This window comes from Oncorhynchus tshawytscha, linkage group LG16 (assembly GCF_018296145.1).
Source record: "Oncorhynchus tshawytscha isolate Ot180627B linkage group LG16, Otsh_v2.0, whole genome shotgun sequence".
In the NCBI taxonomy this organism is placed as follows: domain Eukaryota; kingdom Metazoa; phylum Chordata; class Actinopteri; order Salmoniformes; family Salmonidae; genus Oncorhynchus; species Oncorhynchus tshawytscha.
The window spans coordinates 40,904,935-40,930,676 of NC_056444.1; the positions used below are offsets into that span (position 1 = coordinate 40,904,935).

The window sequence follows — 25,742 nt, forward strand, 5'->3', positions numbered from 1 at the left end:
GGTGCTCATTTAAATAATGGAACGATGTATCAGAAGTTGTATCAGAACTCTCCATTCTAACACATCCTTATCCGACGAAGGTCTCGGAGCAAAATGTCAGGCTGTGTTTTTAACAGATCCGTTTAGCTAGATGAAGAGCTTTTCCAAAACTCACACCCTCATTTACACCAGACATCTGCATGGAATCTTCGAATGTATTTATTCTTGTGGTAACCATTCGTATCCCAAAACACACACTTCAATGTACACGGTGACACACGCAAAAAGGCATTTTGAGATTGGAAAGAGTGAGAAGTGGGAAATGAATCTCTTAACAGATACACTGATCACAATCCAAGCAGCTGCTGAAAAGAACTACAAATACCAGAGCGTTAGGATGTGTATAACTCTTCCACACACACAATAGCTCTTTCATAGAAAGAATGACATCTTTACCGAGGAACTCTGCAACACCATCACATACAACAGCCAAACGAGGATGCCAAACTAAACCTAAATATTAGTTTTAAATATACAAGACTAACCCAAGCTATAACAGAAATATATCCAATGAAGAAGAATTCATTTCATAAACATTGTAAAGGTAACCCATAAAATGTCAGCTAAAAGTTTCAACATAATACTGTAATTGTGCTTTCAGTGCAAATTAGTCCATCTCCATCCAAAATCTCCCGTGCTGTGTGTGTGTGTGAGCAACATCTACACTTTAGAAAGTGCTTCCCTTCACCTTTAACCTGACTACAGCTACCTGTCCGTATGTCTTAAACATTGAGCCAGCTCAGATATATTACATCTCTACCAATTAAGACTTGTGCCAGTTCCACTGGCAGCTCAGAGAACAATCTCAGTTAAAGCTTAGCATGCACTGTGTAAGTTAAGGCCTTTCCAAGCAGCGTGATTCTCCAAATTAACATCTAACCATATTGCAACAACATAACAGTTATAATTATAAGCAGACTGAACCAAATGAGAAGTGAAAAGTCAGCATTAACACTCAAGCCAAATAATCAACTGACCTTACAACTAAGCTGGCCTTCTTTCTCTTCACATTGTAAGGCTGTACAGTCTGTTAGAATGTATGCCTACGTGTATTATGTGAGGCAGTTCTTATTGATATCTTCACAACGAGTGCTTTTGTACCTGGGGAGCACTAAACAATTGAGTAAGCATCAGCAGACGCATAGTATACAGTCATCAAAGCTGATATTAAGGAAGTGCAAGCAATCACGGAAAGAGCCATGAAATTTTTACGCAACACACAATATTGCCTATGCTGATTTGAGGTTGATTTCAAGTGATTTTTTTTTTTCATCCAAAAAACAAAGTTTATCTACCGTACCAAAGTGTCTGTTAATTACTACCTTAATACATGAAAATAATACCACAGCTGTGGGAATTGTCCAATCAGAATCAGGGCAGCTCCTGAAGATCGACTTCAGTGATTGGTTGTCTCAGAGCAGCTCCTCATGACAGACTTCAGCGATTGGTTGTCTCAGAGCAGCTCCTCAAGACAGACTTCAGCGATTGGCTGTCTCCAGAAGCAGAAAGAACTGAATTCTGGGAAACTGAAGGTGGCGCTCTGCTCTTTACTGCGTAAAGGAAAAACGTGCTCTACCAGTTCACTCAGTCGGCCGTACCTACATTGAGACAGGCAAGGGGTTAGATAACAGTTACTTACTGACCAAGGTCGGAATTCAAAGGCACATGGTCGACAAATGCACCGCACTTGACTTTGAAGGTAATTTACGCCTGAGCCGAATTCCAGCCCAAATACTTCCAAAGAAACCCACACAACTGACAGACAGATAAACAAACCTGCAAAGTAGCTACTTACGATGTTTTATTGCCTTTTGATTGCTCTAGGATGAGCTCTCCTTTGGGATTGACTGTGAATATCCGACACACAGGGACACCCACTTGCTTATAGGCAAACACATCCTGAGCCAAAAATGGAAGAGTCATCTTAACAGTCTCCCTATTCTGATATTCAAAATTAGGTATATAATTACAAGATAAAACAAAGCTTACATTTGTTCGGTTTCCAAAGGCTGCATAGAAGGGATGTGTGTTTGGGTAGAAGAGGTTCTTGATGTCTGTGAGGCATTCAATCTTGAACTTCTCTGGCTTCTTCTCAATTACCTCCCTTATTGAAGTTTAAAGTAAAATAAAATGCTTGAAATGTAAGCATATTACAAGACTATTACTATTATTATAACTGTATCAGAGTTTCTAAACCCAGATGCCCAACAGCTTCTACCCCCAAGCCATAAGATGCTGAAAGATTAATCAAATGGCCACCTGGACTGTTTACATTGACTGTCAAAAACAACTGTATATCTAAGGAGTGCCTTTGACATGACGGCCTGCACATGCGCAGTTCGGCGCGAGACAACCGTTAAACCCAATGACGTGTTTCTGCGCATGAACTTAGCTAGGCAACGTCGCCATGACATCACCCATTTCAATTGACCTGATTGCGCATTTCTACACATCTTTATACTAAACCATATGACTGTATTACAATAATAAACAGACTGACCAAATGAGAAAGGAAAGGTCCGTTTTACCTATGAAAGGCAGAGAAGAGGCTGCTAGGGGAGAGCATGAGGGGTCCTTGAGGCAGGATGGTACCCCGGTCGTTCACCCAGTGCAGGTACCCTCTGGTCATGTCGGCCATGCCGATGGCCCGCGCCGAACAGTACAGGAACTTGTAGCCATTCCTGAAGACAGTAGACATGCGTACTGAAGTAACTGCAACCTCAACATGCATATAGAGCCTACATTGGATCATTATCCTAGCCACTCACTCGAATTGTTGAGCTACTGGATTTTTTTAATTTTTTTTAATGTGGAACAAGAATGTGAATAGTCATGCATACGTGGTGCATGTCAGAAACGGTAGCTCTGGGGCCATATGTATCAAATGCTTCAGAGTAGGAGAGTTGATTTAAGATCAGTTTCGCCTTTCAGATAATAAATAAGAACAGGCTCTATTCAGTCTGGATCGCTGAAGCGTTACAGATTGCGCAATAGAAATGTAAAAGTCATTTCCAATATACACAGCGTTTAACTCGAATGCAGTCGCCGCTAACGTGGGAACATTGCCTTTGCTTTATTTAATTTTTTTAAAGAGTGCTGAACTTCCGTGATACAGATTGAATAGAGGCCCTAATCCTAGATCAGTACTCTCACTGAGACACTTTACACATACAGCTACTGGCCTGGGGCCTACTTACTCATGCACTGAGTGGTAGAGCTTAGCAATGCCTTGATGAGTCCAGTCTTTTCCAAGCTGAGGGAGGATTTGGCCAAACACATCTGACCTAAGAAAATAAGCATTTTGTCAGGCTTCAAAACGAGATTCACCACCTGGAGGAATTAGCTAGTGTGAATGCCTTACAGGATTATAATAATAACTTAACTGATTAATTAACTGTAATCATGATCTGATTACCAGACAGACCTCCAGTATCAAACAAACAAACTGTGAGATTAAAAGATCAGGAGAGGACCTTAATCCAACTCCCTATATAGTGCACTAGTTTTGACCAGGGCCTTATGGTGCACTAAGAGGGGAATAGGGTGCCATTTGGGACACAACCTCAGACAGTAGGAGTTGACATTGAGTGGTGTTACAGGCTTTTGGTTTTTCTCTCAAAGTGAATTTCGAAGGATGGTTCTGTGTGGGTGTGGCACGCTCCGATTGGAATCCTACTCACTGATCAGGATGGGTTGCACTTGTCGTCCTCGTTAGTCAGGAGAGGTTTCACATGTGCTATTTTTTTAGCTCGTTCTCTTTAAGCTGATAAACAAAGCCTTTTATCTTGCATCTCCCCTGTTTGGTTGTTTGGCAACACATTTATTTTCAGTCCCTAACCCAAGTTGGTGTGGGTTTACTTTTGTTTTAGCTTGTCTGTTACTGGGAAAATCTAGTGGGTGTCCATGGTTGGTGTGTTAAGACCATAGAGAATGATGGAGGCTTTAAAGTGGCCAAAAAGCCATTTTAGCATGGGCAGAGCCATTGAAGGCTTCTGCCATTTTAAAGTAGTCAACTGGGTGGGGATTCCTATGGGTTCTAGCCTCAATGGCGCTGGCCATGCTGTCCCAGACGCTATAATGGCACAGATGTAAAAATGAGTTCTCTAACTCTATGATTAAGACCCTACTGAAGTTTGCTTGGCCGGCACTCAGTAGGCAACCACTTGTATGCCTTTCAGAACCCATTTTAAAACCCCACCTGTTTCGTTTTGGTTGTCCGCGGCTCATGTTTGTACCATTTTTCTGTTGAGCGAAAGTATTTTTGTTTTCTTATTGGGGAATGTAACACTGGTAATGTAGTTCAACAGCATTGAAAGCCAATTTACTTGGTGATGGTGCCGTCGATGTCGGAGATAATGACTTTGTCATCCCAGTTCCACAGGTAAATGGTGCCCTCGCAGCGACACGTGCCCTGGTACTGAGTGGTGATGCTGAAGGTGACGTCATTCGGCCCCTCCCTCAGTTTCAGACTCACCTATGAGAAGACAGAGATATAGTGGTGCGTGACAGTGACAGCAAGTGGTTTTCCAAATATCTGCTGGGTATTGACAGGTGCTATAATACAGATTAGGAGAGAGGGTGCACTTGCCCCCAAAAGCCTTCAATGGCGCTGCCCGAGAAGCCATTATGGCAAGGATGCAGCAATGTGCACTCTGTCCAACTCTGTGGTAATATAACTTCATAAGTTATGAACGTGGCTCTTACGATCTGGTCAGATGAGAGGCGGAGAGACTTCTTGTAGGAGTGTGATCCGGTTGGTGCTGAAATCTCTGTCTGCACACGCTCAGTAGGTGCCAGTGCATTCAGCTCTTTAGATTCTTCATCACTGGAGGAGTCTGCTGCTGCTTTCTGCCTGCATTCCAAATAACAACAACCTCATTTCAACATCAGACTTCCTAAAAACAGTCTAAGGTTAAACTAATATGAGTAAAGATAAGTGAGTAGTTGAGTGTGTAGAACTTGTATATGTTGCCACTAGAGGGCAGTGTCCCAACAATCTGAATTGTCATTCAGCTTCATTTACTACTGAAAGACAAAATGCTGATGAGCCTTCTAAACCGGGTGCCTCATGCATTTTCTCAGGGTCACTTCCGATGAGTCACTGTTTTCCCAGAGCTAATCCAGTTTGTCATTTGTTGGTGTCAAGAATATGGATGAGGATGGTGACATCAGTGTGTGACTAATTGGGCTTCCCCTTGTAAAACAATGCCAGGGCTTGTGGTGGGGGACAGACAGGGTGGTGCTGGGCTGACTCACTGTGGGACTGCTGGACTTTGTTGATCAAGGACAGGACTCTCTGTGTCTCTGTGTGTCTCTGACAGGGACTCCTGTCTGTCCAGCTTGGCCTCTGAAGACTGGCGAGAGGAGCAGACATTAATTACCCCATAAGGAATCATCATATCAACATTAATTTGAGTATTTATTCAATGATTTATAGTGTAATTACTGCCCATTTTTACATTAAACAACTCCTTCCTATAGTCATGCAGTACAATGAGCACATGGTTCTCCTCATTCTGACTTGATTAGGCTCATTTACAATGGAAATTAAAACAAATCCAATGCGATTCACATGGAAACTATTTCCTGCCCACACAAACAGAGGCATGAAGAAAAAGAGGGGGAACACCATGAACCATCTGTTCAAGTTGACGAAGCACAGTATCCAGAAAGTAGTTCAGCTAGGGTCAATTTCACTATGAGAACTACAAAGTATCAATACCAGTGGACCTAAAGCGTACTGCAAGAACACCCTGTAGTGCGTCCCAAATGGCACCCTATTCCCTATGTAGTACGCTCATTTTGATCAGAACCCCTATATAGGGAATAGGGTGCAATTTGGGATGCATTTCCTACCTGTTTGACGCTGCTCTTCCTCCAGAACCACCAGCGGCCAGACTTCTTAGGCATCTTCTCCTTCACCCACGCCTCTTCTGTGGCCTGAGATTAAGTATTTATGAGTACACGCACAGAATGTTGAAGTTATAACATACAGTTCTAATGCATAACTTGTGATCTACCTTGGGCAGGTTCTTCTGGAAAGCTTGCATACTCAGTATCAACGGAGCTGCCAATGTCCAGTTGTAATATCTGTAAAAAAAAATATATATATAAATATCAAACAGTACCAGTCAAAAGTTGGAAACATTTGAAAACCTCAAAACTATGAAATAACACATAAGGAATCATGTAGTAAGCAAAAGGGTGTTCAAATGTAAATATATTTTATATCTGAGATTATTCAAAGTAGCCACCCATTGACTTGATGACAGCTTTGCTCAGTGTGTAAATATACACACTGAACACAAATATAAATGCAAGGCAATATGTAAAGTGTTGGGCCCATGTTTCATGAGCTGAAATAAAAGATCCCAGAAATGTTCCAAACGCACAAAAAGCTTATTTCTCTCAGATTTTGGTCACAAATTTGTTTACATCCCTGTTAGTGAGCATTTCTCCTTTGACAAAATAATCCATTCACTTGACAAGTGTGGCATATCAAGAAGCTGATTAAACATTTCCTCATATGAACTGTAATCTTAGAAATTGTCGCATTTTGCATTTATATATATATGGCGTGTATAAAACACAATATTGAGTTGCACCCCCTTTTTCTCTCAGAACGGACTCTATTCGTCGGGGCAAGGACTACAAGGTGTTGATAGCGTTCCAAAGGGATGCTGGCCCATGTTGACTCCAATGCTTCCCACAGTTGTGTCAGATTGGCTGGATGTCCTTTGGGTGGGGGACCATTCTTGATACACACAGGAAACTTTTGAGCGTGAAAAACTCAGCAGCGTTGCAGTTCTTGCCACACTCAAACCAGTGCGCCTGGCAACTACTACCATACCCCATTCAAAAGCACAAATCTTTTGTCTTGCCCATTCACCCTCTGAATGGCACATGTACACAATCCATGTCTGAATTACCTCAAGGCTTACAAATCCTTCTTTAACCTGTCTCCTCCCCTTCATCTGCACTGATTGAAGTGGATTTAACTAGTGACATCAATAGCTTTCACCTGGATTCACCGGGTGAGTCTATGTCATGGAAAGAGCAGGTGTTCTTAATGTTTTGTAAACTAAGTCCATATAAAGTATATTGTATGTGTGTAATAAAAATATTTGTGATAAGTTTCAAGTTCAAGGAAATCTAATTGTGATCTTATGTTCAAAATGTCATAGTCTAACAATTAGTACAATGTAGTAAGATGAATATGAGTATGACGGCTGTAACGACTCACCGGTTTGAAATTCTAACCACCAAATTGGGATTGTCAATAATTGCTGGATTTTCAGCAAATTCGTGATATGTGATGATGTGCTCCATGAATTTCTCTGCAATAAAAACAAAATCAAAGCATTTGCATCACTATTATCATACGTATTATTATTATTTGTGGCATTAGTGAGTAATAGTGTACTAGTTTATGATTTGCGTACTTCTCAAGGTCCTAGGCTACATCCCAAATGGAACCTATTCCCTACAGGCCCTGGTCAAATGCAATGCATTATACTAGGGAATAGGGTGCAATTTGGGAAACAGCACTAGTCACTATAATTCAACACTTACACAGAGTAGGAAACCTTACCTTTGGAGATTTCAGAGTTCTCTCCGACCCCTCCACAGAGAGACAGGGTGACATCTGGTAGATCCCCAGCCGAGTCAGACAGACAATCGGTCCCGCTGTCGGCCGCTGCACTGCCCACAGACTGGGGAGACTGGGACCCATCGCGCCGGCCCACCTCTACCCAGTGCTTAGGGGCCGCCTCGGACTCACTGCAACACACAGACATAACCACAGACTGGTCAGTCACGACAACAGAATACAGGCCCTCGTCAAAAGTAGTGCACTATAAAGGGAACGGGGTGCCTATAAAGGGAATAGGGCTACAATACATGCGATGAAAGACATGATGAGTTACCTCTTGGGACCTAAGTAGCGTGCAACAATATCAGGCTCCATAGCGTTCAGGTCATCCAGGTAGATATCCTCAGGACCCTGGTGTTGACTCCTCTTTCTCACACCTTCGTCACAGAGAAACCGTCAACATTCACAAAAATCATCAATGTTCACATTCTTATAAACCATTCACAAATACTGTTGTTCACCTTTTTCACTTCTGGGAAATCTCTAAGCATTCTGTAAAGCCCCATTCAGACGGAGGGTACATCCTAAATGGCACCCTATTGCCTATTATAGCACACTACTTTTTACCAGAGCCCTATGGGTCCTGGTCAAAGGTAGTTAATTATATTGAGAATAGGGTGCCATTTGAGACACACAGCCTGAGAGGCAAGTAAGAACTTCCCAGACCTCAAAGCAAACCACTTCCTTCCTGTTATTGTATTCTAAAACACTGCTCTACCAAACACTGTCTGGGTGCAACGTTAGTCAATAACACTGTCTGAGCTCATGAATAAGTAATTTCCTCTCTGTTGCCATCACACCATTCTGAAGTGACAACGCTATGGGGTTCTTAAAAAAGGGGACACAATATCAAATAGGGGACATAAAGGTCCTGTGAAGACTTTGTTCATGAAGACTCTGTCATGGACAACAGAGGGCTATACTTTAGATGTGGTTTCTTAAATAAGCTTGGTTGCTTTTACTCTGCACAATTAGTACCTCTCCTCTTGGACGGGGAGTCAGTCTTGGAGCCAATGGGCCCCAGGTCCCCAGCCATGCGGCTGGCCCCACAGGCAGCAGAGCCACTGTCCCTCCGGCTGGAACCAAGCACACTGGGGGGAGTGGAGGTCCAACGAGCCCTACGCTCAGGCTTGGGCAGAAGGGGGGTGGGGGTGGGATAGGGCTCTGCTGTGAGAGCACCTGGCTCTAGTTTGAGGGGACACGGTTCAGGTTGGGGGGGACAATGGGTTTCAGATAGAGAGTCGGGTGGGTGGTGTTTGGAGCTATGCAGGGCACTTTGTTTGGGAGTCCGGGGTTCTGGTTTGACGATGGCAGGTCCACACACAGGGTCCAGAGTGTTGTGGATGCCCCCTGCCTCCACCCCCATCGCCTCAGAGCTGAAGATGACCCTGAAGTGGGTGCTCTCTGATGGAGTTATAGTTACCGTCTTATTCAGCTCCGAGCGCTCTTTCTTACAGACCTGGACAAAGAGAGACAATATGAAATAAGTGGGTATGGGTATATTCATGTCATGACAATTATGGCATGTTTCCATCTCTGAGATGGAGGACATACAGTCTATACTTCCCAAATGGCACCCTATTCCCAATAGTGGCCTATGGGCTCTGTTCAAAAGTTGCGCACTATATAGGGAATAGGGTGCCATTTGACAAGCAAGACCCAGGCCTTACCCTGGTGGATTCTGGGAACTCTCCCCAGGACCACTGCATGTGTGACTCTGCTCTGAGCATGCTCTCTGATGACTTCACCATCAGCTCAGAGTCGCTCTTTGGAGACATGGGCTCGGACAGGGATCTTGAGGATCTGCTGAAATCAACAACAAAAAACTCCCAATACATTCACTTTGAACACAAGAGGACATGTATACACAGCTCCACAGGCCTATTTTTTTAACGTTTGTCGTAGCACTTCAATTTAAATCTACCTAGGGCCAGGAATGACAGCAAGGCATGTTTACAGAGCAGTAAACTGGACAGCCGGCAACACACCTTTTAAGGTCATTTTTGCTTGAGCCAACAGAGACATTAAGCCTTTAAAAAGGTGCATTGACGGTTGTCCAGTGCGCTGCCCCACAACGTGCCTTGGATTGACTCCCCAGCCCTAGTATCAGTTTCGTCAAATCCTAAGAAACCAAAAATCTCTAATGATCCTGTCTATGTGTATGATCTGTGTAAATATTTGAATAAGAAGTTAATAAGTGACTGACTGACTGAGGGGGTCATACCTGAGGCTGCCGCCGGTAGACCAGTCTCCATCAGAGAAAGGATATCTGTCCAGAGAGTAGAGGGTGGGGTGCTGCCTGTTTTCCACTGTGTCCTTCACTGTAGAGAACGAAGAGGCCCTGAGGAGGTAAAGAACATCACACCATCAACCGCAGGGTTAACACTAAACACTATGCAGAGCAGACCCACCCAGACCCAGAATACATACCAAATGGCACCCTATTCCCTACATACAGTAGTGCACTACTTTTGACCAAGGCCTATAGGCCAAAAGCAGTGCACTATGTAGGGAATAAGGTGCCATTTTGTAGGTACCCCAACTTCCATGGATTTACCTGCTGTTGTTGTGTGTGCCACCGTGCTCATCGTCTGAGCTCAGCTCACAGACCTCCTCCCCACAAGCAGTAGGGGTCTGTTGCTCCTCCTTCCGGGGATCTGCTTTGTGCTTCCTCCTGCGTCTCTTCTTCTTTTTCCCTGCTGTGGTGCTGGGGGGGAGGAGGGTGGCAGAGGAGGAGGCTGGGTCCTCTGAGCACCCCTGAGGGGGCTGCAGCCCACCCTCCAGACCCGACCCTCCAGCTCTAGACTCTCTGCCCCTCCACAGAGCCTCCTCTGTCGGGATGGGCGAAGTCACAAGGTGGGCAGGGACGATCTCCTGGGACGGGGTGACAAAAAGAGAGATGAGTCACAAGTTTACGTTATAGAATGCATCCCCATTGGCACCTTATTCCATACATAGTGCACTACTTTAGATCAAAATAAGTGAATTTTTTGGGGGGAATAGGGTGCCATTTGGGATACATAGTCAGTAATAAGCTGTGTCAACAGTGGTTGACCAATAAAAAAAACTCACATTATGCTGCTCTGTTTCCTGAACAAAGAAGGCCTCTCCGTTGTCCCCCAACTTCATGTGCAGCTCCACTGGTTCTCCATTGATCTCAATGTCAATCTGCAGAGGTAATGGAAAGGTCAGCCACCGATTTATGGAGGAACTCTGGGGCAGTAGGTATCAAGCATCTCAGACCAGAAGTGCTGATTTAGGGTCAGTTTTGCCCATAAGATTACATGGACAGGGGGGGCACTCCTATTCGAAGGTGCTTGATATACTGTATACAGCCCGTAGTCTACTAACTGGAAGATGCAACTGAATTACTAGGTGAAACTGACGTTTAACTGAGGCCTGGTAACCACATGAGAAGGTATGACTGTGAATTTATCAAACATTCTCAAAACAACACTTTACAATAACGTCCAGTAACAAACCCAGGCATTCATAAACAAACAGCTTCCACACAATGTTATAGTGTGCTTGCTTAATTCAGCAAGACCACTCTAGATATTGGGCATAGGCCTACTTCTTATTATTGTGTGCTTGCAAGCTCAAAATAACACTTTTTTTTATTTTTAGGCTAACACTATGCTATGGTTCCTGAATGCAAACTGGGCCAACAGATGATGACCTGCCTGCAGTACATCATAGTTTTTACTGTTAAGCTTAATGGGATACTTTGTGATTTTGGTAATGAGGCCCATTATCTACTTCCCCAGAGTCAGATGAACTCATGGATACCACGTGTATGTGTCTGTGTCCAGAATAAAGGAAGTTACAAGTAGTTCCGCGATCCAATGCTAGCAGATACCCATAGACTTCCAGTCATTGCACTAATGCTAGTTAGCATTGTCTTCCGAAACTACCTCTAAATTCCTTCATACTGGACACAGAGATGTAAAAATGGTATCCACAAGTTTATCAGCCTCCTCCTTGACTGTTTGTGGAGAAGGAATTGCCCTTCTGTCTATTGTTAAAAAAATGATCCGCCGAAATTGTTGCAACCTCTATTACTAGCCTATTCAACCTCTAGTCCGTATCGTCTGAGATCCCCAAAGATTGGAAAGCTGCCGCGGTCATCCCCCTCTTCAAAAGGGGGAGACACTCTAGACCCAAACTGTTATAGACCTATATCCATCCTGCCCTGCCTGTCTAAAATCTTCGAAAGCCAAGTTGATAAACAGATCATCAACCATTTTGAATCCCACCGTACCTTCTCCACTATGCAATCTGGTTTCCAAGCTGGTCATGGGTGCATCTCAGCCACGCTCAAGGTCCTAAATGATGTCATAACCGCCATCGGTAAAAGACAGTACTGTGCAGCCATCTTCATCGACCTGGTCAAGGGTTTCGACTCTGTCAATCACTGTATTCTTATTGGCAGACTCAACAGCCTTGGCTTCTCAAATTACTGCCTCACCTGGTTCACCAACTACTTCTCAGATAGAGTTCAGTGTGTCAAATCAGAGGGCCTGTTGTCCAGACCTGTCTATGGGGGTGCCACAGGGTTCAATGCTCGGGCCGACTCTCTCTCTCTACATATCTCTCTCAATGATGTCGCTTTTGCTGCTGGTGATTCTCTGATCCACCTCTACGCAGACGACACCATTCTGTATACATCTGGCCCTTCTTTGGACACTGTGCTAACAAACCGCCAAACGAGCTTCAATGCCATACAACACTCCTTCCGTGACCTCCAACTGCTTTTAAATGCTAGTAAAACTAAGTGCATGCTCTTCAACCGATTGCTGCCTGCACCCTCCTGCCCGACTAACATCACTACTCTGGACGGTTCTGACTTAGAATATGTGGACAACTACAAATACCTAGGTGTCTGGTTAGACTGTAAACTCTCCTTTCAGACTCACATTAAGCATCTACAATCCAAAATTAAATCTAGAATCGGCTTCCTATTTCGCAACAAAGCCTCCTTTACTCATGCCGCCAAACATACATTCATAAAACTGACTATCCTACCGATCCTTGACTTTGGCGATGTCATTTACAAAATAGCCTCCAACACTCTACTCAGCAAACTGGATGTAGTCTATCACAGTGCCATCCATTTTATCACTAAAGCCCCATATACTACCCACCACTGCCACCTGTATGCTCTCATTGGCTGGCCCTCACTAGATATTCATGGCCAAACCCACTGGCTCCAGGTCATCTGTAAGTTTTTGCTAGGTAAAGCCCCACCTTATCTCAGCTCACTGGTCACCATAGCAAAACCCACCCGTAGCAGGCGCTCCAGCAGGTATATTGCACTGGTTATCCCCAAAGCCAACACTTACTTTGGCCGCCTTTCCTTCCAGCTCTCTGCTGCCAATGACTGGAACGAATTGCAAAAATCTCTGAAGCTGGAGTCTTATATCTATCTCCCTCTCTAACTTTAAGCATCAGCTGTCAGAGCAGCTTACTAATCACTATACCTGCACACAGCCAATCTGTAAATAGCACACTCGACTACCTTATTGCCATATTGTTACTTATCCTCTTGCACCCCAGTATCTCTACTTGCACATCATCATCTGCACATCTATCACTCTAGTATTAATGCTAAATTGTCATTAATGTTGCGTCTAGGGCCTATTTATTGCCTTACCTCCCTACTCTTCTACATTTGCACACAGATTTCTCTATTTTCCCTTTCTTTGTGTTATTGACCGTACGTTTGTTTATGTGTAACTCTGTTGTTGTTTTTGTCACACTGCTTTGCTTCATCTTGGCCAGGTTGCAGTTGTAAATGAGAACTTGTTCTCAACTGGCCTACCTGGTTAAATAAAGGTGAAATAAAATAAAATAACATAAAAGGTGCTCTAAGGAAGGATACTGATACCGCCTTAGTTTAGTCAGGCTGAGGAGGCTCAGGCTAAACATCTATTTGGGATGCAGACAGAGTATTAATGGTCTGTTTCTGTAAAGAGAATAAAGAGACACTTGACTCAAGAGATATGCGATGAGGGGAAATGTTTTCTGTCCATCAATAATGCAACCTGTGGAGTAGCTATACGAGTTTCAAAAAGGATCTTATAGCACCATCAACAAATCCACTACCTGATGCTGGGTCAATCCTCCCACACTGTTTCATTACATTCCTCTCTGTACTGTATAAAAGGCCAGCTCTCCTCTTCGCTATGCACAGGCAAATCTAAAATTGGGTTGCCATAGTGACTGAGGCTAACGGTAGCAGAAGCAGTAGAGAGGTGTTCCTGCCAGCATCCCAAATGGCATCTTATTCCCTATTTAGTGCACTACTTTTGACCAGAGCCCTAGTGGACCCTGGTCAAAAGTAGTGCACTAAATAGGGAACAAGATGCCATTTGGGATACAAGCCGCAGTGTCTCAGGGATGATGAGCTAGTCTGGTTGTCCTCCCCCTATTCACTCTCCGCTCTCAGGAGGAAGGTTAATACCTGGATCTGTGTCAGGCAGAAGCACCTCCACACAGCAATATGAAAGGGCCATAATTGCATGCCAGTTATGCATGTGACAGAGGGTAACAAAGACATGCAACCCTGTCATACTAAACTGCCATGACAGACCTGGGCAAAGGTTGTCGACATCAAGCGGCCAAAGATAATGGGGAATACAGCAACAAGGTATGCATCCCAAATAGCACACTATTCCTAATACATTGTATCACTTTTAACCAGTCTCATGGGCCCTGGTCAAAAGTAGTGCACTGTATGAGGAAATAGGGTGCCATTTGGGACATATGGGGGTGAGGTCATCCTTGGCCATGTGCGTTATGCTTACAGTTTGAGGAAGCTCTGCTTGACTATACCCCCAACCCTCTCATTCTCTCTTCCTCAGTTATCCACAAACTCACCACTTTCTCCTTGGAGCGCAGCACGCCAAGTTTCCCGAAGCGTACATGGAAGGGGGAGCAGTGGAAGGTCCCGTCAGGCTGTCTGACCACCACCACGTCGATGCAGCCGGAAAGCGTGGCCTGGTTGATGCCCTTATACAGCTCCTTCACAGTCACCAGCACCTGGCCTGCCAGCTGGCCCACGTAGTTCATGGTGTCTACCTGTGGATCACAGTGCCAGTAGTGAAGATCAAATTATTTATTATTGTCTGATGTCCAGTCCTCTCTGAGTTGAAGGGGTAAAATGGCTGCCTATTGTATTGCTGAGCAAAGGGATGGGCCATTCTTGGGAGATTGTCAATTGGTTTTGATACCTCCACTGTCCTCTCCTCCTTTGAAAAATGGCAATGGTAATTGACGAGAGGAAACGTGGAAACAAATGCACTTATATGAAATGAGAATGTGTGAAGTGGTAATAATTCATTTTAGAGTTAAAAGGACAATTAACATATTGTTTTTAAATGTGTGCATGCTTTTCTCCTCTGAGAAAAAAACAGCTGATTCAAGGGGGTGTGGCAGATTTCATCTGAGGAGACTCCACGGGAGGAAGCAATCGAGGACAGAGGCAGACTCCTCCGTTCACCTAATAACGATAGACACTTGTCGAGCACTCAACCACTTATCCGTTTCTAGGTCACGGAGGAGAGATGACAGAGGAGTCGAGGAGAGGACAGTCTTTTTCCTAAACGAGAATCTCCCCTTGATTCAAAAGGGTCATCATCATCATCATCATCATCATCATCATTTGAAAGCTATCAGGTCAAAAGTTTAAGGATCTAAGGTCAGCCAATCACAAGACACGGTAATCTCTGTTGCCGAGTAGATCCAGGAAACAAAGCTTGCGTACCATAAACCCATCAATCTATGAGTTGCAGGAAATACAGTGATGATTCACACAGTGTAACGTAACGTCTTTCATTTACCACAAACGCAGACGAGAAAGACAAAGCACAAGAGAACAGAGCCATGCTGCAACCACTGCCAGTTGAGGGGAAAGGAAACTAGAAATTTAATCTCACTCTGTCTGAACACAAAAGTTTCAAACGATCAGAGCAGTTGAACCAAGTTGAATGGAACATCTGAAAACAAATAATACAGAGAAAGAAAAATAAAATTTTGTTCTGAAAGAACATTTCAGATTCAGCAGGGGATTTTGGGCTCCCGAGTGGTGCAGCGGTCTAAGAGGCAACACTAAAGTCCCTGGTTCGAATCCTGACTGAATCACATCCGGCCGTGATTGTGAGTCCAATAGGGCGGTGCACAATTGGCTCAGCGTCGTCCGGGTTTGGCCGTCATCGTAAATAAGAATTTGTTCTTAACGGACTTGCATAGTTAAATTAAATAAAGATTTATGTGTAAAGACCATGTTAGCTATTCCTAATGTATTGGTAAAATGTCCCCAATTCTGTAGAGAGGAAAATGGGACCAAACACAAATCTCTAGATGTGGCTGCGGTTACTTACAGATTCACGTTTAAAAGGACATCACATTTACAAATCAACATATGTTTTCAGACCTCCAAAGTACTCTAACGTCAAGATGCAATCACATCCCAAGACATTGGTTGTGTAGATCCAGTTATGTACCTTCACCCCAAATGAATGGAAAAGATAAGCACTGAATAACTTTCCTGCTATTGGGACACTGACTGAACTAACCTTGTTGTTCCGGAGGTCCCTAAACACAGAGGGTCTGTCCCATTTCCTTCTATGGCAGTGCTGCATTCAGAATCAGATCACACCAGCAGCATGATGGCTGGGGCCCAGGCCAGGTTCCCATTGGTCACCATATGCATTGCCAATGGCACACTATTCCCTAAATAGTGCACTAGTTTTGACCAGGGACCAAAGCAGGACTCTACATTGCTACCATTTTAAAGGACATACGCTCCTGAAGATTTTGCTTTGCTACCTGGAACTTTTATGTGGGAGCACCAGTGCCCCTAGAAAATAAATCACCAAGGTAAAAATGGTTGTAATGATTTCTTCCCTGTTCCTTTCTTTCTGTGTCACCACATGTTCATGTACTACTGAGGCTGCGGGACAGCGAGAGCTTCTGTAGGAGATGAGCTTGAAAAGTAGCTAGGATTCATCATATTGGCTGAGCCAATGTAGGCAGTTTTTTTGTGTAAGCTATATTTAGTTATTGTGTTACTTTAGTTTATTTGGTAAATATTTTCTTAACTCTTTCTTGAACTGATTGTTGGTCAAGGGCTTGTAATTAAGCATTTCACAGTAAGGTCTACACCTGTTGTATTCGGCGCATGTGAAGTTTGATAAAGTTTGATATGATTTGATAGCTCATTATCAAAATCTAAAATACTTTTTTCTGGTGCTCCTAAACTCTATTATGTTATTGCTGGATATCCTTCTAAAAAAAAAATGCAACATGCAGTTACTACTAGAGGTCAACCAATTATGATTTTTCAACGCCAATACCGATTGGAGGACCAATAAAAAAACAAATACCGATCAAAATCGGCCAATTTTTTTAATATACATTTGTTTATATATTTGTAATAATGACAATTACAACAATACTGAATGAACAATGAACACTTATTTTAACTTAATATAATAAATAAATCTAATCAATTTAGTCTCAAATAAATAATGAAACATGCTCAATTTGGTTTAAATAATGCAAAAACAGTGTTGGAGAAGAAAGTAGAAGTGCAGTATGTGCCATGTAAAAAAGCTAACGTTTAAGTTCCTTGCTCAGAACATATGAAGGCTGGTGGTTCCTTTTAACATGAGTCTTCAATATTTCCAGGTAAGAAGTTAAGTTGTAGTTATTATAGGAATTATAGGACTATTTCTCTCTATACCATTTGTATTTCATATATCTTTGACTATTGGATGTTCTTATAGGCACTATAGTATTGCCTGCCTAATCTCGGGAGTCGATAGGCTTGAAGTCATAAACAGCACTGTGCTTCAAGAATTGTGAAAAACTGCTGGCAAACGGAGGAAAGTGCAGTTTTAATGAATGCTTACGAGCCTGCTGCTGCCTACCACTGCTCAGTCAGACTGCTCTATCAAATCATAGCCTTAATTATAATATAATAAACACAGAAATATGAGCCTTAGGTCATTAATATGGTGAAATCCGGAAACTATCATTTCGAAAACAAAACGTTTATTCTTTCAGTGAAATACGGAACCGTTCTGTATTTTATCGAACGGGTGGCAACCTTAAGTCTATTGCTGTTACATTGCACAACCTTCAATGTTATGTCATAATTATGTAAAATTCTGGCAAATTAATTACGGTCTTTGTTCGTAAGAAATGGTCTTCACACAGTCCGCAACGAGCCAGCTGCATGAACTTAAACTGCTGCATATACCTGGACTCTGCTAATTTATTTAACCTTTATTGAACTAGGCAAGTCAGTTAAGAACAAATTCTTATTTTCAATGACTGCCTAGGAACAGTGGGTTAACTGCCTTGTTCAGGGGCAGAACAAGATCATTTTACCTCAGGCATTCGATCTTGCAACCTTCCGGTTACTTGTCCAACACTAACCACTAGGCTACCTGCCGCCTCATGCTTACACTGAACGCAAGAGAAGTGACACAGTTTCAAGCACCGCATTGATTACATGCAACACTGGACAAGCTAGTTAAATTAGTAATATCATCAACCATGTGTAGTTAACTAGTGATTATGTTAAGATTGCTCTTTTTTTATAAAATAATTTTAATGCTAGATAGCAAATTACCAGGGCTCCTTGCTGCCTGCACTCGCATAATAGGTGGTCAGCCTGCCACGCAGTCTCCTCGTGGATTGCAATATAATCAGCGTCCAAACATGCTGATTACCGATTGTTATGAAAACTTGAAATCTGCCATTCTAATTAAATCGGTCTAGTTACCACATCCATTTTTTTTTAAACTCAAAAACGTATGACATAAACCCATAAATGCCCAATGAGCTTATTTCAACTGTGGTATCCCAACAGAAGCTAAATATAACCTTGTTTTACCAATGTTTGTAAACAATGTCAAATGTAAACAAACACAGTGTAGCCTCAAAATATGTTTAAACTATAATGTTGATATCATGGAGGGTCAGTCCTTGCATCCAAAGCTCTTTCTATGAATTTGAGTGCCTTTATATTTCTCCAGCCACATCCTTTAACCTTTAACTAAACAGTCGTGGGGAATTGCTTTGTTGTTTCAACTACAGATTGCCGCTTTAATAGCTAACAGTTTTCATGGTGTTCCTAAATGTTTCTTTGTGTAAGCCTACATTTTCCAACTTAGGAGCACAAGTGCTCAAACCATGCCTTGTGTGTGGGGTGTAGTGTAGTGTGTGTGTGTGTGTGGTGTGCAATAGAGCAGAGATGGGACTGCATAGGAAAATGCTGTGTGCTCAAACCATGAAATGTGTGCATGAAATGTTTGCATGCTCAAACCATGCCTTGTGTGTGTGGTTTGGTGTGTGCAGTAGAGCAGAGATGGGACTCAAGGAAAATGCTGTCTAAGCTCTCTTTGTTCACATGGTGTGTGGTGTGGCGATAATAGAAGACCACAAACATTTAAATCCTCACAAACTCAGAGGCCAACCAAGCTGACTGTGAATGTGGGCATTAGAATACAAGGCTACTTCTTCTCAAAGCTTGCAACCCTACTTAGAATGCATTAGGTGTGATCTAGTTCACACTGACTGAGGAGGTAGGTTGGTAGTGAATGCCTTTCTCGCCCACATTCATAGACTTAAGCGAGGCTCACAGTCAAGGAAGAACACAGTTTTACTTCCAATCTGGGGCCATAGATATCAAGCGTTTCAGAGTAAGAGTGTTGATTTGGGATCAGTTTTGATTTTAGATTACAATGAATAAGATGGACAGGACAGGGGGAGCTGATCCTAGATCAACACTCCTACTCTGAGAAGCTTGATGCATATGTAATTGAAGTGTAGCTATGAACTGCCCGTAGCAAAGGTCAATAATTTATTATTGTCTGATGTCCAATCCTCACTGAGCTGATGGGGTAAAATGGCTGCCTATTGTATTGCTGAGCAAAGGGATGGGCCATTCTTGGGAGATTCTCAATTGGTTAAGTGAATTCCTCTGTCCTCCGTCCTCTCCTTTGAAAAAAGGTCAAGGGTAATCGAGGAGAGGGTGGAGGAGAAGAAACGTGGAAACAAATGCACTTATATGAAATGAGAATCCCAAAATATACATGTAAATTGGAAATAATTAATTTTAGAGTTAAAAGGATAATTAACATATTGTTTTTAAATGTGTGCTGCTTTTCTCCTCCAAGAAAACAGCTGATTCAAGGGGGTGTGGCAGATTTCATCTGAGGAGATTCCACGGGAGGAAGCAATCGAGGACAGAGGCAGACTCCTCCGTTCACCTAATAACGATAGACACTTGTCGAGCACTCAACCACTTATCCGTTTCTAGGTCACGGAGGAGAGATGACAGAGGAGTCGAGTAGAGGACAGTCTTTTTCCTAGAAGAGAATCTCCCCTTGATTCAAAAGGGTCATCATCATCATTTGAAAGCTAGCAGGTCAAAAGTTTAAGGATCTAAGGTCAGCCAATCACAAGACATGGTAATCTCTGTTGCCGAGTAGATCCAGGAAACAAAGCTTGCGTACCATAAACCCATCAATCTATGAGTTGCAGGAAATACAGTGATGATTCACACAGTGTAACGTAACGTCTTTCATTTACCACAAACGCAGACGAGAAAGACAAAGCACAAGAGAACAGAGCCATGCTGCAACCACTGCCAGTTGAGGGGAAAGGAAACTAGAAATTTAATCTCACTCTGTCTGAACCCAAAAGTTTCAAACGATCAGAGCAGTTGAATCAAATTGAATGGAGAATGGAACGTCTGAATTCATATAATACGGGATCTGTAAAAACCATGTTAGCTACGACTAATATATTGGTAAAATGTCCCCAATTCTGTATAGAGGAAAATGGGACCAAACACAAATCTCTAGATGTGGCTGCGGTTACTTACAGATTCACATTTAAAAGGACATCACATTTACAAATCAACATATGTTTTCAGACCTCCAAAGTACTCTAACGTCAAGATGCAATCACATCCCAAGACATTGGTTGTGTAGATCTAGTTATGTACCTTCACCAAACACAAATCTCTTGATGTGGCTGCGGTTAAAGCAACACAAAAACATGTTTATAAGAGAGATGGAAAAGGTACTAACGTTAGCATATGGGGTTACGATGAGCATTTGGACATAGACAAACAAATCAGACAAATCCTCAGATGGCAGCGGTAACCAGGTCTAATAGCTGAGCCTTTATTTGCACACGTGCTACCAATTAAGGCGATCGACAGTCAGTGTCCCAGAGTCATGAGACTGCTGGCTTTTGTTGAAGCCTTTTGTTTGTTTGAGTCTTTAGTTTCGACATGCCTTTTTGTATTTTTTTTCTTAACATCAAAGAGGATAAATAATTAAATACTGGACTGAAACAGAATCTTTACGCAGTGCATGTTTGGCTTAGTCTAACCAAACAGTGACAAAGCCATAGCCCTAATGTTATTCAAACTTCAACAACCGGCAATCAAACTTGTCAAGGCACTGAAAGAAAAAGCACCCTGCCTGCAAAAACCCCCAATGTCATCTTAAATCTCAACACTGTACATTCCTCTCTAGGTTTCGTCATTCTAGGGTTTTTCCTGTCCACTGTGCTTTCGCTTTTGCTTTGCTTGCTTTGGGGTGTGGCTGTATCTGCTCATTAGACAGGTACAGTGATGATTTTGACAGGTACAGTGATGATTTTAGCATGTACATCTTGGTGGGGCAAACTCAACAATGTTTTTGGGGATGCATGCCAGCAAAGCCACTACACAACACTAAACAATACATTAATTGCACTATAACACAAACGGTGCCCACAAACTGTTAGGGCCTACATAAAACTGTCCCAACAGCAGTCCCAACACCTTACCACTTCTACACCTGGCTTTCAGCGGAGCCTTGTCTGGCAATGAAAAAGTTAATTCAGCCTCATTTACTACCTTTTTAAAATGGATAGCTGAAATGGCTGACTTGCTTAAACAAATGCGGTTTCCACTGACCATTGAGATGTACAAACTATGGAATAAGGAAACGATGAAAGGATAAGAGGCAACCCGTAATTTTGATTAAGACATTAATGAGCGAGCTAAGACGGACGTAGTCAATATAACTATTTGTTTAGCACTATTGAAATGTAGTGACAGAATTCAGAACATGGGTCGTTCTTACAGTATTCTCCCTGTACACCAAGTCAAAACCGTAGGATAAATAAAGGGGTCATATTTGCAGACAATGAAAGTTCTTACAATATTTGATGATTACATTTCTCCAAAACAGGCTGTAGGCTACATATGCACCACCAAGTCAGAACAGCAGGCTAAATTATGAAGGGGAAAGGGACCAAATGATTGGGGTGAGGCACATGGGCTACTAACAGCTTGCCTCACAACATACACTTAGTATTATTTTCTAAGCTACAGTATACATATATACCTTGTATATTACATAATTCATGCAGCAGCATACAAGACATTTTTGGACAGTTGTGCTGTGCTCACGTGAACAGGAAGGTGGCACAATGGTCTTTCTTGTGGGCAAATTTTGTCATCAAAGTCTGGCATTCTCTGGATTTATGGTGCTTTCAAAACAACTAGAAACTTTGAAATAAATAAGGTTGAATCATGACATCAGTGATCTTCACGTCGGAGCTCTAGAAAGAGACCCGAGTTCCCGACTTGGATTTCCGAGTTATTTTCCCAGTCGGAGCTCGTTTTTTCCCCCAGAGTTACCTGTTGTCTTGAACTCACTGAAGTCTGAGATTTCCCGGTTGTTTTGAAAGCAGTAGAAGTCTGGATTGACAGCATGGCCAATGTATTCAACCTTTTCTGGACCATGGCATTGCATGTGAATGTTTATCCTTTTAAGCTTGGAAAAGAGAGCTTTAAACCCAGACTTGGACTACACACCCTCTCCACCGAATAGCAGGGGAAGCAAAATAGTGATTGCTTGCAACGCATGCAGTTAGTCACTGATTCCTACCAACCACTCATTGTTGAATTTGCGATTTCCAACTTGTTGTTTAACCTCTCTAGGCTAGGGGGCGGTATTTTCACATCCGGATGAAAAGCGCGCCCAAAGTAAACTGCGTGCTACTCAGGCCCAGGAGCTAGGATATGCATTTCATTAGTAGATTTGGATAGAAAATACTCAGAAGTTTCTAAAACTGAGTATAATGTCTGAGTATAACATAACTTATTTGGTAGGCAAAACCCAGAGGACAAACCATCCAGGATTTTTTTGTTGTTGAGGTGACTGTTTTCAATGGGTTTTCTATGTGGATCTAGATTTCTACGGCACTTTGTTGCAGTTCCTATTGCTTCCACTAGATGTCAACAGTCTTTAGAAATTGGTTGATGTTTTTCCTTTGAGTAATGAAGAAGTAGCCATTTCCTATCTGGGTGGATAGCCAAGTGTACTGTTGTGATTGGTGCACGCGACCTGAAGCTCGCTCCACTTTCATTTTATCCGCTATTGAATGCAGTTTATCCAGTCTTAAACTTTATCGATTATTTACATAAAAAAATACCTAAAGTTGGATTAAGAAAGTTGTTTGAAATGTTTGGACAAAGTTTACAGGTAACTTATTAGATCATGTGTAGTCATGTCGGGAGAGTTCAAACGGGTGTTTTTCTGAATCAAACGCACCAAATAAAATGGACATTTTGGAGCTATAACGACGGAATTAATTGAACAAAAGGACCATTTGTGATGTTTATGGAACATATTGGAGTGCCAACAGAAGAAGCTCTTCAAAGGTAAGGCATGAATTATACCGTTATTTCTGAGTTTTGTGTCAGGCCTGGCGGGCTGAAATATGATTGTCATTGTTTGCTTTCACCATAAAGCTTTTTGAAATCTGACACGGTGGCTGGATTAACAAGTAAAGCTTTAATTTGGTATATTGCACTTGTGATTGTATGAAAGTGAAATATTTCTAATAATTTAATTTGGCGCTCTGCCATGTCACCGGATGTTGTCAAATCGATTCAGATAACGGGATTTGATCCCTAAGAAGTTAAGAAGCTAAGAATGTTTGTGTCCAATGGCTGATGAGCACCGATACATTTTATCTATAATTTCTGGTAGCAAAGGATTGAAAAGGATTTGCCAGTAGAATGTCAATGTGATTCATGATTTTGTAATAGAGGTCGAGCAATTAGGGCCGATTTCAAGTTTCTAACAAATCGGTAATCGGTATTTTTGTACGCCGATTATGGCCGACTGGAGTGCATTCCATGAGGAAACTACATAGCGAGCTGAATACCTGTTACGCAAGTGCAGCAAAGAGCCAACTTAATTTATTAAAAAACAAAATCAATCTTCACATAATCACTAGTTAATTAGACATGGTTGACATTATTACTTGGTTAACTAGCTTGTCCTGCGTTGCATATAATCAATACGGTGCCTGTTAATTTATCATCACAGCCTACTTCGCCAAACGGGGGATGATTTAACAAAAGCACATTTGCGAAAAAAAATCACAATCGTTGCACGAATGTACCTAACCATAAACATCAATGCCTTTCTTAAAATCAACACACAGAAGTATATTCTTTTAAACCTGCATTTATAGTTAAAAGAAATTCATGTTAGCAGGCAATATTAACTAGGGAAATTTGTGTCACTTCTCTTGTGTTCATTGCACACAGTCAGGGTATATGCAACAGTTTGGGCCGCCTGGCTAGTTGCGAACTAATTTGCCAGAATTTTACATAATTATGAAATAACATTGAAGGTTGTGCAATGCAACAGCAATATCTAGACTTAGGGTTGCCGCCCGTTCGATGAAATACGGAACGGTTCTGTATTTCACTGAAAGAATAAATGTTTTGTTTTCGAAATGATAATTTAATATGGTAAAATCCGGAAACTACCAACAGCTTGTATTTCTGTGTTTATCATATTATAATTAAGTCTATGATTTGATAGAGCAGTCTGACTAAGCGGTGGTAGGCAGCAGCAGGAGGCTCGTAAGTATTCACCCAAACCTTACTGCATTTGCCAGCAGCTCTTAGCAATGCATGCTTCACAGCGATGTTTATGACTTCAAGCCTATCAACACCTGAGATTAGGCTGGCAATACAAAAGTGCCTATTAGAACAACCAATAGTCAAAAGGTATACGAAATACAAATGGTATAGAGAGAAAGTCGACATAATTCCTATAATAACTACAACCTAAAACTTCTTAATGGGAATATTGAACCACCAGCTTGTATATGTTCTCATGTTTTTTTAAAATGGCACATATTGCACTTTTACTTTCTTCTCTAACAATGTGTTTTTGCATTATTTAAACCAAATTGAGCATGTTTCATTATTTATTTGAGATTAAATAGATTTTACTTGTGTATTATATTAAGTTAAAATAAGTGTTCATTGAGTATTGTTTAAATTGTCATTAATTAATTTGTGTGTACACACAAAAATCGTCTGGTTAATCGGTATCGGCTTTTTTTGGTCCTCCAATAATCGGCATTGGTCGACCTCTATTTTGTAAGTAAGATGTTGACATGATCAGTCCAATCAAAGCTGCTGTAGATAACGTGATTTGATGTATTTTTTTAAAATCTGTGACCAATGACCTTGAGCCTTTCTTGGATGGGCACTTCTACTGTAACTCTAAGGCAGCACCCAAGGGGGCTTGAACTTTCTAGCTCTCCCTATAGATTTTTTTGGTGATGTAGTGTCTCCATGAGTGAGAACACAGCCTATCACAGCGCAACTAGAGAATATTACCAACCCCTACGCTCTGTATTTTCCTCTGGCTGCCCCTCCACCACAGAAAGCCCCGAGCTAGGCTGAAGCAGATGCATTTTGGAGCTGCCTTACTCAAGAAAAAAAAGGAAAAAAAAAAGACCATGCCGCTTTATTAACTCAATAAAATAAAAATATATATATATATATATATATATATATATCTATATATTTTTTTACATTGTTTGCAAACATACTGTATGTGACTCGTATTAATACCAAAATAACATGCAAAACAGGCAAACAAGGAGGGGCTCAACACCCTTTGAATATGACCGGTGTCAGTAAACGTCAGCAAAAAAACAAAAT

At 42.0% G+C, this 25,742-nt stretch overlaps 1 protein-coding gene across 2 annotated transcripts in view; it reads right to left on the bottom strand.

The window, feature by feature from the left end:
• Positions 1–182: 182 nt before the first annotated feature.
• The window catches only part of LOC112215660 (phosphatidate phosphatase LPIN2), a 46,015-nt gene continuing 20,455 nt past the window's right edge, over positions 183–25,742 (bottom strand). Inside the window, exons 2-20 of one of the 2 annotated variants that reach the window (XM_024374875.2) lie at positions 14,570–14,770; positions 10,763–10,858; positions 10,248–10,564; positions 9,915–10,031; positions 9,361–9,496; positions 8,669–9,149; positions 7,965–8,067; positions 7,631–7,818; positions 7,283–7,376; positions 6,060–6,129; positions 5,896–5,979; positions 5,296–5,393; positions 4,744–4,891; positions 4,365–4,513; positions 3,237–3,323; positions 2,568–2,720; positions 2,029–2,143; positions 1,835–1,938; positions 183–1,637 (exon numbers count right to left, since the gene is read on the bottom strand). In XM_024374875.2, the coding sequence (XP_024230643.1) occupies positions 1,493–1,637; positions 1,835–1,938; positions 2,029–2,143; positions 2,568–2,720; positions 3,237–3,323; positions 4,365–4,513; positions 4,744–4,891; positions 5,296–5,393; positions 5,896–5,979; positions 6,060–6,129; positions 7,283–7,376; positions 7,631–7,818; positions 7,965–8,067; positions 8,669–9,149; positions 9,361–9,496; positions 9,915–10,031; positions 10,248–10,564; positions 10,763–10,858; positions 14,570–14,761 (2,877 nt within the window). In that variant the 5' untranslated portion in view covers positions 14,762–14,770 and the 3' untranslated portion in view covers positions 183–1,492. The remainder of the gene's footprint in view (positions 1,638–1,834; positions 1,939–2,028; positions 2,144–2,567; positions 2,721–3,236; positions 3,324–4,364; positions 4,514–4,743; positions 4,892–5,295; positions 5,394–5,895; positions 5,980–6,059; positions 6,130–7,282; positions 7,377–7,630; positions 7,819–7,964; positions 8,068–8,668; positions 9,150–9,360; positions 9,497–9,914; positions 10,032–10,247; positions 10,565–10,762; positions 10,859–14,569; positions 14,771–25,742) is intronic. The other variant, XM_024374876.2, reaches the window with a different exon arrangement.